General features: G+C 44.7%; 1 protein-coding gene across 1 annotated transcript; it reads right to left on the minus strand.

The window, feature by feature from the left end:
• Nucleotides 1-7,649: 7,649 nt before the first annotated feature.
• LOC119312631 (cell number regulator 10-like) lies at nt 7,650-8,375 on the minus strand. The gene has a single exon (XM_037588372.1). The coding sequence runs from the start codon at nt 8,320-8,322 to the stop codon at nt 7,858-7,860; it is 465 nt and encodes a 154-aa protein (XP_037444269.1). The 5' UTR covers nt 8,323-8,375; the 3' UTR covers nt 7,650-7,857.
• Between the last annotated feature and the right edge of the window lie 6,728 nt (nt 8,376-15,103).

The raw sequence follows: 15,103 nt of genomic DNA on the forward strand, positions 1-15,103 counted from the left end.
TTCGTCGCATTTGAGCTCAATTGATAGCCCAACCGTTAAATATATAGTGGCACCGTAGCCGGTCTTTTCGTCAGACGTTTTTGGTCTCCGGAAACCGTCTCGGGCTGCTTTTCTCCCCTCTCCTCGCAGCCCAACTCTCCTACACAGCCCACCTAACCCACTACCTACCCCCTCCACTCCGAACCGTCCAATGGTGATGGAATGGCTCCGAAACAGGGCAAAATCCCCAACCCTAACCCCCCTTTCTTATTTAAACACCTTCACTTGCCAATTTTTGTCTTCTTCCACCTTCCTCCTCATTTTCCACGCAGCCCCAACCTCCAACCGCCACTTGTCACCGCCAGATCCGCTCCGCCGCCGCCACTTGGCCTCCTCCCGCGCCGCCACCTTGCCATCGCCACGTGGCGCCACCCTAGTGGGTAGCGCTGCCGCCTCGTCGAACCAGAGGGCGCCATGACGCGCCCCGCTTCCCCCCACTTCGCCGCGGCCCTGGAGGCCCATCGTGGGCCCGCCCGGGCCCGAGCCGCCCGCCGCCGCAGCCCGCAGGCGCCCGCGAGCGCCCGAGCCAGGGGCTCATCCCGCGCGCCCAAGCTCCTCCCCAGCACCGCCGATGGCCGTCGTCCGCCGCCCGCGCCTCCCCGTGGCTCTCCGCACCCGTCCCTGCCGCGTCAGCTCGCCGCCGCCGCCTCCGCCTGCCGGACACCGCGCCAGCTCGCCGGCTCCGCCGCCCGCCCGCGCGCACGCCTCTTCGGCCTCCTCCCCGACCGGATCCGGCCAGATCCCGGCCTCCCCGTCCCTCCTCCGTTGTCCTCTCCCACTCATGCGTCAACCCCGGTGAACTCCGTCGATCCTCGGGAACCGTGTCTCCCAGATCCCGATCCAGTCAAACCTAGAGGTTGACCCCGAAAATCCACCAAGTCTTTTTCTGTTAAGTTTTTAAGTCATGTTCATCATGCCATAACTCTGTGCCCGTAGCTCCGTTTCATGCATATGATATATCAAAATGTTCATCATGATGTGCTCTTCATTTTGTTCCATTGTGCCATCTTTGTTTGAGGTCATCTTGATGCCCAAATCTCTGTTGCAAGAGTGCTATATAATGTTGTCTGCTGTCTGTTAACAGAACATGCTCATTTGTTATTTTTGCATCTTTTTGTGTGATTTTATTTTGAGCATGAAGTCTACATGAGTTTTGAGCTACATCATGCCATATTTACAGTGGTGCAATCCATGTATTCTTGTGAGTCTTGTAGTGAGTGCATTGAGCTCGTGAAGTAGGGCACTTGCTGTTGCTGTTTTGCTAGGCTGAATCTGCTATATCCTGATGCTATGTAAACCTGCTGCTACAAGTTATTCTATGCATAATCTGGAGATTTTCACTAAGTATGTTTTGTTATACATGTCATGATCTATCCATTCATGCCCCTTTTTGCATTTATAGCCTTCTGTAACTTGTTTTTATCTTGCTCCAAACTTGCTAAATAATGTTGTTGTCATCCTGTTAACATTAAGTTTAGTTTTGCCATGAGCTTTTCTAGTGATCCATGCACCCTACGAACTTTCTATTGCCATGTTTAGCTTCATAAACATGTATTATTACTGTTGGTTACTTTGTCATGCCACGTATTGCTCTGTGGTGGGTGGTACAAGCTCACCAACATGCTTACTTATTGTTGTTCCTGCCATGTCTGAATCTATCATATCATTTGCCATGTTTGCATGGATGCTACCATGTTTTCTGTTGATCTTTGGAATTAGTTAATTAAGGGAGTTTTGTTCGTTGTCTTTAGTATTAGAATGCCATGCCTTTGTTTGCCATGATAATTTCCTGTAGCATGTTGTTTGATAGCTCTAAACATTGCAACCTGATTTTATTTCTGCTAAGTTTGTAAACTGTTATTATTTGCAATCTTGCCATGTCCTTTTGAGCATGTTCTAGTGATTTCCGGAGATAGCTCAGTGTTCATGTTTTGTCATGATTTACCTGTACTTAATGTTCATGCCTTTTGTATTCACGTTGGGATGCTGTAGCATATGTTTTTGATGCTTGCTAGATGCCTAGTTGCTGGTTTGGACAGCTTGTCCTTTAAACTTGTATAGAGTGTATGTGTTGAACCGTTGCCCCGTTTTGAGTGTGCTCTATATGAAACTTGCTTGATTTTGCATGTAGTTTCATATTATCATGTTGAATCCATGTTTTGAGAGTGTTTGCTTGATGTTTGAATGCCTTTAGTATCAATGCCTAGCTTAACTTGTTTTGCTCATATCTTCTAGGCCATAGCTCCGAATTAAATGAACTTTATATGTAACTTGACTAGAATCTCGTGTTGATCATCTTGGTGCATCTTAACTTGTTGTTTAACAACTTGAACATAAGGTTTATTAAGTTCGGGATCAATTTCTAAATTTCCATATGAGGACTTACCGGAATTGTTATATGCTGTTTCTGGCCTCATTTAACCTTGCTTTGATGTGTTGTTCTTGTATGCATCATCTCTTGCCATGAGTAGCCTCATCTAGATTTGTCATGCATCATGAGTGTTTGTGCATCATGTCATGTATATGTGTGGTGTGCTTACCATGTTGTGTGCTTCTTCTCGATAGTTCCCGTTTCGTTGCGATCGTGAGGATTCGTTCGTCTATGCTTGGTTCGTCTTCGTGGCTTCATCTTCTTCATGGACTTGTTCTTCTTCCTAGCGGGATTTCAGGCAAGATGACCGTCACCTTGGATCTCACTACTATCATTGCTATGCTAGTTGCTTCGTTCTATCACTTTGCTGCGCTACCTATCATTTGCTCTTGAAGCCTCCCAAATTGCCATGTCAGCCTCTAACCTTTTCACCCTTCCTAGAAAACCGTTGTTTGGCTATGTTACCGCTTTGCTCAGCCCTCTTATAGCGTTGTTAGTTGCAGGTGAAGTTGAAGATTGCTCCATGGTGAACAGGATTATGTTGGGATATCACAATATCTCTTATTTAATTAATGCATCTATATACTTGGTAAAGGGTGGAACGCTCGGCCTTATGCCTGGTGTTTTGTTCCACTCTTGCCGCCCTAGTTTCCGTCTTATCGGTATTATGTTCCCGGATTTTGCGTCCCTAACGCGGTTGAGTGATTTATGGGACCCCCTTGACAGTTCGCCTTGAATAAAACTCCTCCAGCAAGGCCCAACATTGGTTTTACCATTTGCCTACCACCTATACCTTTCCCTTGGGAGTAATTAACCCGAGGGTCATCTTATTTTAGCCCCCCGGGCCAATGCTTGTCTAAGTGTTGGTCCAAACTAGAGCACCGGGCAGGACCATCCCTTGGCAACTTGGGTTACGTTGGTACCTGTACGCTTAGCTTATCCGGTGTGTCCCGAGAACGAGATACGTGCGACTCCTATTGGGATTGTCGACACATCGGGCGGTCTTGCTGGTCTTGTTTTACCATTGTCGAAATGTCTTATAAACCGGGATTCCGAGACTGATCGGGTCTTCCTGGGAGAAGGAATATCCTTCGTTGATCATGAGAGCTTATCATGGGCTAAGTTGGGACACCCCTGCAGGGTATAAACTTTCGAGAGCCATGCCCGCGGTTATGTGGCAGATGGGAATTTGTTAATGTCCGGTTGTAGATAACTTGACACCTGATTTGAATTAAAACGCATCAACCGCGTGCGTAGCCGTGATGGTCTCTTTTCGGCGGAGTCCGGGAAGTGAACACGATTTTGAGTTATGTTTGACGTAAGTAGGAGTTCAGGATCACCTCTTGATCATTGCTAGCTTCACGACCGTTCCGTTTGCTTCTCTTCTCGCTCTTATTTGCGTATGTTAGCCACCATATCATGCTTAGTCGCTGCTGCAACCTCACCACTTTACCCCTTCCTTTCCCATTAAGCTTTCTAGTCTTGATACCCATGGTAATGGGATTGTTGAGTCCTCGTGGCTCACAGATTACTACAACAACAGTTCCAGGTACAGGTTATGTGATGATCATGACGCGAGAGCGATGTTTGCTTGTTTTGGAGTTCTTCTTCTTCTGCTTCTTCGATCAGGGGATAGGTTCCAGGTCGGCAGCCTGGGCTAGCAGGGTGGATGTCGTTTGAGTTTCTGTTTATGTTTCATCCGTAGTCGGATGTTGATCTTGTATATGAGGTATTGTTGTATTCTTGTGACATTGTATGTCTTGGTTGTAACCCCACTATTATGTAATGTTGATGTAATGATATCCACCTCGCAAAAGCGTCTTCAAGATGCGCTTCTATCCTTGGTGGGACCTTCGAGTTCCTTTAGGATAGGGTCGCATCTTGGGCGTGACAGGCGAGCGGGCGTGGGGGTGAGCTGGGGATAGGTGGCCACATGGGGGGGGGGCGATTCTGTTGGTGGCTGCTCGATCGGTCGGTTTGGTGACCGCTCGATCGGTCGATTTGGTGACCCCTTCCTTTTCTGTTCCGCGGGGGACAGGGGGTTACCCTTTTCGGCCTGCCGCTCGGTTGCACTAGTGGGCAACCGACCGCCCACTAGACGCGTCCTAAAAAAACGCACCTTGGCAAGCGCACAAAGCGTTAGCCAATGGGCAGGCCCATGTAGGCGCTCCACAATCATTAGCGAATGGGCACGACTTTAGGATTCTAAAAAAAAGGCTAAAATACCGCACTACTAAAAAATAAATTGAATTAAAAAAGTTCATGGGATAATATTCTAGAATTTTAAAAGTGTTCATATTATCAAAATGGTTTTGAATAAAAAAATGTGTATCTTAAAAATCTTCTTGAGTTTCAAAAATATTCTCAAAAATTGAAAAACAAATCTTGAATTGAGAAAATTTTCATGTATTTTAAAATTTGTAAAAAACAATAAAAACCAGTAGAACCGATGAAAACTAAAAAAGGGAAAATCCTAGATGAACCCGTTTCAGTGTGCTTGTAAGGGTCAACTACTTTGTACTGTCTCGTGATTTGAATGATTTAAAAAAAACCTTTTAAATTCCTTCGTTCGCAAGTTGAAAGTTGCTAGTGAGTGATGTCAGCGTTTTTTTGAAAATAAAATAAAAAAGTACCTTTTTTTAGGGGTAAAAAAGGCGTCCCTTGGCAAAGCGTTAGCCAATGGGCAGGCCCATGTAGGCGCTTCACAATCATTAGCGAATGGGCACGACTTTAGGATTCAAAAAAAGGCTAAAAACCGCAATACTAAAAAATAAAATGAATTTAAAAAGTTCATGGGATAATATTCTAGAATTTTGAAAGTGTTCATGTTATCAAATTGGTTTTGAATTAAATGTGTATCTCAAAAAATCTTCTTGAATCTTCTTGAGATTCAAAAATATTCTCAAAAATTGAAAAACAAATCTTGAATTGAGAAAATTTTCATGTATTTTAAAATTTGTCAAATTAAAAAACAATAAAAACCAGTAGAACCGATGAAAACTAAAAAAGGGAAAATCCTAGGCGAACAGAAAAGATGCGCATGGCTACCATTTCTTCTTAAATGTCGACTGAGATGCTCGTATACTAGAGTTTGCATTTTTTTTATTCATGGTCTTCTTCTTTGGCGGTACAACTGGTACTGCGATGAAGCATCGTTCAATTTTGTCTTGTGAGGAGCAAAATTTCTTTTATGAAATGGGTTGTAGCCTAGTGGTGTTATTTGGTGGTGTGTGCTTGCTAACTAGGGTTAAATAACCTTGAACGTTAATGATCTGACGTCAGCCTTGAGGTTTTTTTTAGCGAGCACACAGTGACATGTTCAATTTTTGTGTACAAATCTTAAAGCAAGACATCGTGACGATCAATGGTCGCTCCCATGCAGCCCGTTGAGCGAGTTACAAGCTAATGACACTAAATGGGTCGCTCGGCATGTCAATCCGGGCGAACACATGCAAGATGCAAATTCCATTTTTTGGAACATGACAATTTTCACCAGGTCCTATTGGGTTTAGCATGACAATTTTCTTGTACCAGGGTGGCAAATCTTGAAGAAATTGGAAACTTTCTTGTATAGGATGACAATTTTTCATGTTATCATCATCACAAATCTCTGGAAACGCATGTCAATTACTCTCCTGCAGCCTCACAAATTCCTCACAATTAATATTTCTACTAGCGTTGCCCCTTTTTACAACATGTCAATCTTTTATATGATAGCATGGCAAATATATCTATTTTGGCATGGCAAGATCATAGCGCTCACTCTGGTAGGGAACGATAGTTCCTTTGGCTACCTCGTGAGGGGATATCTGCACAATATTGGGATCATCAGGAGCGAGTTTGATATATCGGATCTGTTTCTACCCTAACTAAAACTCCACTTGGCTCCTCCCAGTTGTACTAGTTTATGAGCTAAGGACGTGGCATCATCCCCGCCAGAGTTGAAGCCTCCAAACTCGTATGTTCCACTCTTTTAATGAAAAGCAGAAGACCTTTTTTTGCAAAAAGAAACTTGGCATTAAAAGAAACACCGGACAGCACAAAGCACCTCAACAAAAACAAAAATTACAATGAAATGTTTGAGATGCCCTTCGTCTCCAACCTCTAGACACTGTTGACGGTGCGCCGCCGCTGCCACTCCTCCCTGAGCCGGCCTGACATAGTTGGATGCAGACAGGAAGTCACCGAACGGGCCAAGAAGATCACATCCATCCCGGAGATGAAGAAGGAGGAAGAACCGCCGATGAAGCTCCTTGATGATCCACAGATCCCCAAAGACAAAAGAAGTCCTCAAGAACCACACCACTCCCACAAGCTTCTCGACAACGAGATGGGGCTGAAGCCAGGGAGACTTTATTGGACAAGATGCCGCCGCCGCTGCCACCTGAGCGCCATCCCAGCAAACCTTAACCCTAAAACCGGGAAAATGGAGCCCTCCCGCCAACGGGGCCAAGATCCACCCCGCCTCCATGGCCCGAAGGCCACAGAAACAAGGCAGATCGGTGGCGGTGCCGACGGGAGGCGAGGGAACCCTAATCGCCTGTTTCTGTTTCTCTCTTATCCTGTTGAAAAGCAGCAGACCTATTCCTCCTATTGTGTTAGCCTTTTTAACCCACATTCTACCAGTGCTATGATTGATGACACCCGTGCGTGTTATTTTCAGTGTGAAATTATATACTAGCAACACTTGTTTAATATGTCTTAGAAACAGGATTAGGTGCATGGTTGACTTTGAAAGGTAAAAGGGATGAAAAACAAACTTAGATACCTAATACGACAACATATGTGCTTGATATTTTCGGCTGGTCAAATCTTTTTCGGCCTAATAAAAGGACAAAGAACCGGCTGTTTGCTCTTTTTTTTAACAGATACACTGTCCATTCCAAGAATATAAGGTGTATCAATTTCCCTGCCAGTCAAACAGTTGTATGTTTGACCAAGATTAGAGAGTAAAATATCAACATCTGCAATACCTACTAGATCCAATATGAAAATGCTTTTCATGATGGATCAAATGATAAATAAAATTGGTATTGTAGATATTGATTATTTTTCTAGAAACTTGGTCAAACATGCACTTAGTTGATTTTTGAAACTAATACACCTTATATTTTGGAACAAAGGGAGTATATTATACAATACAATAAATAAAATGCAAACATAAGGTACATTGAAGAAAATGCATAGAGGCATTATAGGCGACACACGTTCCGGTCCTCCCATTCCTGACATCAACTCATAACTGTGGTGCACGGAGTGTGCACTTAGCAAACCAAAAGATTATTGAAGTTGCAAGAGCAAAACATCAAGTCATCACATCACCATCCAACATACTCACACAAGTTACTGCGTACAAATACAATATATGCAATAATTTATCAAACACAAACGACGCAAACACAAACGGCAATAAATAAAGCAGCAGCTGAATTCGACCAGCTAGCCAGCTAGCGGCCCATCTCCTGCACGCCGGGCGGGTTGACAGCGCCGGCGCTGCGGCGCTCCATGTTGAGGTGCCAGCCGATCTCGGGGTCGTAGCCGCGGGCCTTGAGCTCCTTGTACTGCTGGACGAGCGCGCACGGCTCGCAGCAGAAGTGGACACAGCAGTCGCAGCAGGGCCCGTCCGGGAGCGCGTACTGGGCGCGCATCTTGGAGCGGTAGGTGCAGGAGTAGATCCACTGGCAGCCCGTGAGCGAGCACAGGAGCGCGTAGAGCGCGCCGCTCGTCCCGCACGACGTCGACCCCCGGTCCACGATCTCCGCCACCTTGCCGAACGTGATGCACGGGCACCAGTAGGTCACGCAGCAGAGGCCGCAGTCGTCGAAGCAGTCAAAGAGGCCGGAGGACCAGGCGACGGGCGCCGCGCCCACGGGGACGCCCGTGACCGGCTGCGCGGCGGGCTTCATCTCCATAACGGCCGGTGAACTCGAACGATGTGATGAGGTCTTTGTGTGTTGATGATGTTGCTGGCTAACTGTGGTGCCGGGAATGGGCTGGCTTGGGGTGCTTATATATAGATCGTGATCAGGCGGGGGTGGTCGGGGTGGGTATGAATGTTTGCACTATTCAAAACAGTTCAGTACGTTAATTAATCCATCAACGTTTGCTTGGTGATAAGCACCAGGAAAATTAGATGCAGGTCAAAGCGGCGTTCCATTGGCCGGAATTAGCCGTGCGTACCTACTCTATGCATGTCTATGTCGTTGAAGGTGACAGCCAAGCTGCCGCGAAGCTCACACCGTAGACTTGTAATCTTTTTTTTACGAGAACATTTCTTCAGCGTGTGGTACTATATACTCCACTAATAAGTAATAACACGGCTAATTGTCATTTTTTCAACTGGAAAATTCTTCGCCGTCTACGTGTCTGTGTAACTTTGTTCGTTTTTTTTCTTATTGCTCCAGAGGGAAATAACACGCGTAATAATTACCAAGCTATACGCGCAGTTGCAATTGTTTTGCCTAGTTTCAACTATACGCGCGCGCTTGTTTTCTTCCCCCGTTCATGTGGCTTGACTTGTTGATTAAGTACCAACTCCGTTTATAATTGTGCTTTAAGCCAGCCTCTCTCTCTTTCTTTTTTGCGAAATTTTAAGCCAGCCTCCCTCTTTTCTTTTCTTGCGAAATTTTAAGCCAGTCTCTCACTCTCACGTACGTCTCAGCTAACCCCAAATATAATTGTTTGTCATGCAAACTTTCAAGTCCGATGTAAGATCAATAATTGAATCTGTTTCTAAATTATGGCATCTACATTTTGCAGTTGGCCACTTGCACAAATTAATATTGCTAAGCTTGACGAGAGTTTATTTAACGTACGCATCAATTGCATGAAATATGTCCTATTATTTTAGAAAAATAATTTGGTACAATTTTGCAACAAATATATGCTAGGTCCTTCACAAAAAAAAATTATTTTGGGCACTCAAAAAATAGAAAATGATTTTTTCGTCCAACGAAAACGAAAACTTTCTTAGAAAACATTGTTTGTCATTCCAAGATTCAAACTTATGCATAATATGAGATCATTTGAATAAACTATGCCATGGATGTGACCATAAGATTGATCATTTGGCTTGAAAGCCATGGATCTTCACACATGATATCTCATTTCTGAGAACACTTTTTAAAAAGAATTGTTGTATGACAATTTTATTACTTTTCCTGGTAACTTGGTCACATATAATGACACAATGCGAAGGTTTTCCAATTTTTTGATTTTTTTGAATTTTTCATGGCCGTTTCAAAATGTGGTCAAAACGGCGGCCCTGACCGTTCCTAGCTGGTGGTTGAATCTTAGAAAACTTTTAATGTTTCTATTCAGCGCCAGCTTCCTTTGTCCGCTTCTGCTCCGCCCTTTCCCACGCCATGCCATGGGGCTTCCTACCCTAGCGCTAGCTAGCAGGAAGGGGGAAGAAGGGCGGTCTAATCTACCCTATACAGAACAGAAGGAAGGAGCAAGAGGCCGCCGTCCAGCGAGGTCTTTGACTTTGACGGAGATGGCTGCCCCATCCTCCCAAGGTAGCCCCTTCCTCTTCTCCTCCAATCCATTCCCCCATTTGCATCCGTACGCATAGCAGTAAGACCCCTGTTTCATACCTGTCAGCGTCATACAGAGATTTACTCTACTGCTCTTAGTTCTTCTACCTTACCATCACTGTTTGATTAATTATGCAAGTAGACGATGGACGGGATCTTGTTTTTAATTGTAGCCTCACCTCCCATCCATGGCAGCCACTGTCTCTAACACTTATCATTTTTGATTCTAAATGGCTACTCGTGGCATTCTTGGTCGATATAAGGGATTGCCGTCTGTCTCTCACTTTACTTAGTTGGGATTCGGTCTGTACTTCTCTTTCACCTTGCTGGATTATTTTTTCTGCATGTCATCCACTTTCTGTCTGATTGATGGTCGCCACATCATTTAAGCTATTGTAGAGTTGTTGACAGGGTTCAAAAATTGGAAAGATAGATTCATTTGACCTGGTAGTACCATTGTCTGCGAGCATAGGCTACTGTTAGTATAATGCTAAGTTCCTACAGTAATCAATCTAACTTATCCATTTCATTTTACATGCCTTCAAGTACAAGAGTTTGCTGCTTGACTATAACAGCGAACACGACTAATAAGTTCCGCCAGCGCGAGGCCAGCGATGACATGCTCGGATATCCCCACCTGTGAGTCGCACTTCCCTTGCCCAGCCGCCCCTCCCCGCTAGTCGCTCTAGATTTGGGATCACTGCTAGATCCTCGGCACTGGAAACGATCAGATATTCAGATGATATGTTAATTTCCGTGGTTTCTGATAGGCCCGCTGTATCCATTGGCGTTAACCATTTCGTGTGTGGTTCTTCGTAGCCTCGTTGCTGTTGTTGACCCAAACCAGTTTGCGTGTGATTGTTGTACAAGTGCTCAGTTCATGCTTTCACACGAGATGCTATAATTATGCTTAGAATGATGTTGTGCCCACAAACTATGTTAACCCATTGTATGATTTCTGTAATTGGCATATTCACTGCTTAAATTCTGGTGTACTAGTCGAGTATCGGAGCCTCATTCCTAGTTGATCTATAAGATGCAATGAACTCATCGTATCTGAAGCTGATGTTCTATGTCATGTTATAGTTAAGCAGGCTCCTGTACATTACCGATTTCCTTTTGCTTTACTACAACCAATTTGGGCTCAACTTTGTCATCCGTGTGCAAATTCGATGCTACATTGTGTTGTACCTGGGGCCATTAGCTTCTGGAATGCATGAGCCTTGGTGGATTGGCAGGGTAACTGCTTGATGATTTGTGGACTTCCTCTGAGAATTGATGTGAATGGATGTGGTTCTTACTGTTTAGTAGATGGGGAGGATTCATAGTATAAGAGAAACTTTTTTTATCTAGATTGGGATGAATTCGATGTTGGGAAATGATTCATGTTTTATGTTCAGAAGGCAGATCTCACCAGTAACTGTGTTGCTAGCTCCTACAAGTGAGCTACACTCATCCTTATTCTCTAGTAAATGTGAATGTGAATGTATCGTTCGTCTTCACATTTTTACTGATTCGGTAGTCTAAATTGATATTTCAGGTTGATTTGTACCGGTTGGAAACCGTTGATTTGAGAAGGATGACGAACGAAAAGAAGATCCCGTTTTGGGTGAACATACACTGAAAGTGCTAGTTATCGACTAGAGGGGGGGGGGGGTGAATAGGCGATTTTTATGAAAGTCTTCAAAACATGAGAGTTTCGAAGACAAACACGAAAACTGGACCTATAAACATGCAGCAGAAGATGAACTACACTAGACACACCATAGTCAAGCAAGTATGAAGCTAAAGCATGATGACTGATAGCAGCTAGGTAGTAGGATCAGGATGGGAGATAGTATGAAGCCAATCAGAACAAGTAGTCACACAGTGAAGTCAAACAGGTAGAGCAATCAGGCAATGACTTCACAAAGACAAACTGTAAGTAAGGAGAGTAAGAGATACAACCAGTGTGTTGTGAAGACAAGGATTTGTTCGACTAGTTCCAGTTGTTGTGACAACTATACGTCTGGTTAGGGAGGCTGAGATTCAACTCAGAAGACCGTGTCTTCACCCTATTCCCCTTGAGCTAAGGACACACAATCCTCGCCCAATCACTCTGCTAAGTCTTCAAGGTAGACTTTCAAACCTTCACATACTTCGTTCACCGGCAATCCACAATGACTCTTGGATGCACAGAACACGACGCCTAACATGCTGGAGGATTCACAGTCCTCAAGTGTAATAAGTCTTCAGATCACGCGGACAGAAAGACTTCAGTGATGCCAAACACTCTCTGGGCTCTGGGTGGTTTGGGCTTTGTCCTCGCAAGGATTCTCTCTCTCTAAGGCTTCGGAGGTGGGTTGCTCTCAAACGACAAAAGCCGTATCTAACTCTGAGTAGCCACCAATTTATGGTGTAGGGGGTGGGCTATTTATAGCCACTGGGCAACCCGACATGATTTGTCCGAAATGACCCTAGGTCACTAAGGAACTGACACGTGTCACAACGGTCAGATTTCAAACACACGCGACAGCTTGACTTGGGCTATAAGTAAAGCTGACTTATCCGACTCTGGAGAAGATTTGCTCTCATTGTGTTCGCTCGAAGACATAGGATTTTGGTTGAGCATCACTTCAGTCACTCTGACTTTGTTCACTTGGACCCCACTTAATAGTGCGGTGGTTCCTATGACTCAACAAAGAAGAAAAGAAACAACAAAACTACTAAGTCTTCGCGCTCCATAGTCTTCACTCAATGTCTTCTCCTGTCATAGTCTTCAGTGTGTATGTCTTCACGTACCACCATTATCTTCAGTGTCTTCATACATTTTTAGGGGTCATCTCCGGTAGGTAAACCGAATCAAGGAGGGACTACTACCTGTGTTATCCTGCAATTCTCACAAACACATTAGTCCCTCCACCACGTTTGTCGTCAATACTCCAAAACCAAACTAGGGGTGGCACTAGATGCACTTACAATCTCCCCCTTTTTGGTGATTGATGACAAACTGGTTGAAGTTTTCAACGGGGATTTAAATATGTGAAATTGTAAAGGATGAGGTATTGTCTTCGTAAGTAGCAAAAGGCTCCCCCTGAAGATGTGCATATAAATAGTTTGCTTTTGGAATGCAAATGCACATGGCAGGTTCTACTTGTGGAGATCCTCTTCAACTTATGAAGACAAATCATCATGCATGATTTGATGTAACAAAGATAATAACATGCATAATGAAGAATGGACGTCTGCAGAATGATTTAAGTGCGGAAGTTATCATCGCATCACAAAATAGCAAATAAGTAGCAAACGACCATCGAGTTTAAGTGTTACAACTCAGCGAACCAAATGTATCAAGGGCAAGAGTTGTAAACACTAGGCAAAATATAAAACAACCGCCCATATGAACCCGCTTGAAGACTATCAACTCATAGCTTCTACCCCTTTTATCAGTAAGGACCAAAAAAGGGTTGAAGACATTGAGCCTTTACTCATTCCCAGAAGGAGTAGGAGAAGATGCAGGGTTGGTGTCGAGGTTTGGCGGTGCAGACGAACTTGGAGCAGTGTCGATACGCATTGGAGGTGGCGAAGTAGCATCATCTTGATCATCGATCACACGAGCATTCACGGTTGCAGCAGAAGAGGAGTACTCTGAGTTTTCAAGAGATGGAGTGCGCCGCAGAACAGCATTTCTGGGCAGAGTGGAATCAAACTTGAATCGTTATGAGAAGCCATCGTCCTGAAGATCTTCCTCAGCACACATAAGCGTCATCCCTTTCCATGTGCGCCGACAGGTTTCATGCGCGACAAAGGCATTCTTGGTTACAAGGTTGCGAATGCGATTGACGTCAGTCATGATGCTCTGCATCTGGCGCTTGAGCCAATCATGATGCCTATCCTGCTTTTGATGCAGGCCAACGAGAAGCTCTCGGTCATTGAGAACACGAGATCGCTTTCGAGGCCGTTGACCAATTGTGCTGTCAGTGGCTTCGGTTTGGGCATAGTGAGGTGCACGTGTAGTACCAGCAAACGGATAGACTCGAGTGGCAGCCAGCACACCTTCAATGGGCTAAGTGAAGCTCTGACGATCAGCGTTATGAAGATAAAGTGGCTCCTTGTCAGGCTCTGGATAGATGGCTTCAACAGACATATCGATATCTGGCAAGAAGACAATGTGGTTGCATGCAGATGGCTGATAGTTGAAAGCAGTGTGAAGCTTGATCAGACGCATGATCCATGGAGCATAGAACTTCAAGCCAAAAATGTCAGATCCTGATGCAGCAAGTTGGCGGATGAAGAAATCTTGTGCATTGAAGCATTTGCCATGAAGAATATGGAAGACCAATGTCTTCATTGCACCTTCTAGCTTAGCCTTTGGAGAATGTCCTTTGATGGGCCAGATAGTTCGCCTTATGATGTGATAGATTGTGCGTGGCAGATACTCAAGGTCTTCAACAAAGAACTCCGTAGGATATTTTGCATCTGGAGGCAATGGCTTCATCATACTGAGCATCTGGCTTGTGAAAGATGCTTTCCACAGCTGCAGTGTGAAGCTGACAACCAGGTTCATAGAGATCACATGGAGTGGGCAGGGTAGTAAGCTCAATGACATCAAATGCTTTGGCTTCATGATGGACATTTGCTGTCATCCACTCAAGGACCCAAGTCTTAGGATCCCTGTTGTAGCCTCTGATATGAAGAGTGGCGTAGAATTGAAGCAGCAACTCTTCATTCCAGTGCTTCTTATCAGTGACGAAATGCAGTAAGCCAGCCTCTCTGAAGCAATCTAGAGCTTCTTCTAAGCAAGGCAGGCCAGCTATGGCTTCAGTATCAAGGCGCATATGCGGAAATATGCGGCCTTGGTTGTACATAATGCATGAATAATAGCTGCGCTGCTGATAACTCCAGAACCGATCAGATGAAATCTTGGGCCTGGTGTAGGGGTTCTTATGGCTATCGAAGAAGGTGTTGTGTGCAATGAAGCCGTTGACATTGAAAGATCCTGGTGAAGTGGCAGTACCTGGAAATCTGGGCAGTCTTGGCTTTGGTTTCTGAACCTGAGGCATATGCTCGACATGGTAATCAAATTGAGGACCAGCAGCAGGTGGAGGAATCAGAATAGGCCATCTGACAGTGACAAGTTGGCCATAGTTGTATGCTTGCTCAATGGTATGTGGCCTTG

The sequence above is a fragment of the Triticum dicoccoides genome, chromosome 5B (assembly GCF_002162155.2).
Source record: "Triticum dicoccoides isolate Atlit2015 ecotype Zavitan chromosome 5B, WEW_v2.0, whole genome shotgun sequence".
NCBI classification, from domain to species: Eukaryota; Viridiplantae; Streptophyta; class Magnoliopsida; order Poales; family Poaceae; genus Triticum; species Triticum dicoccoides.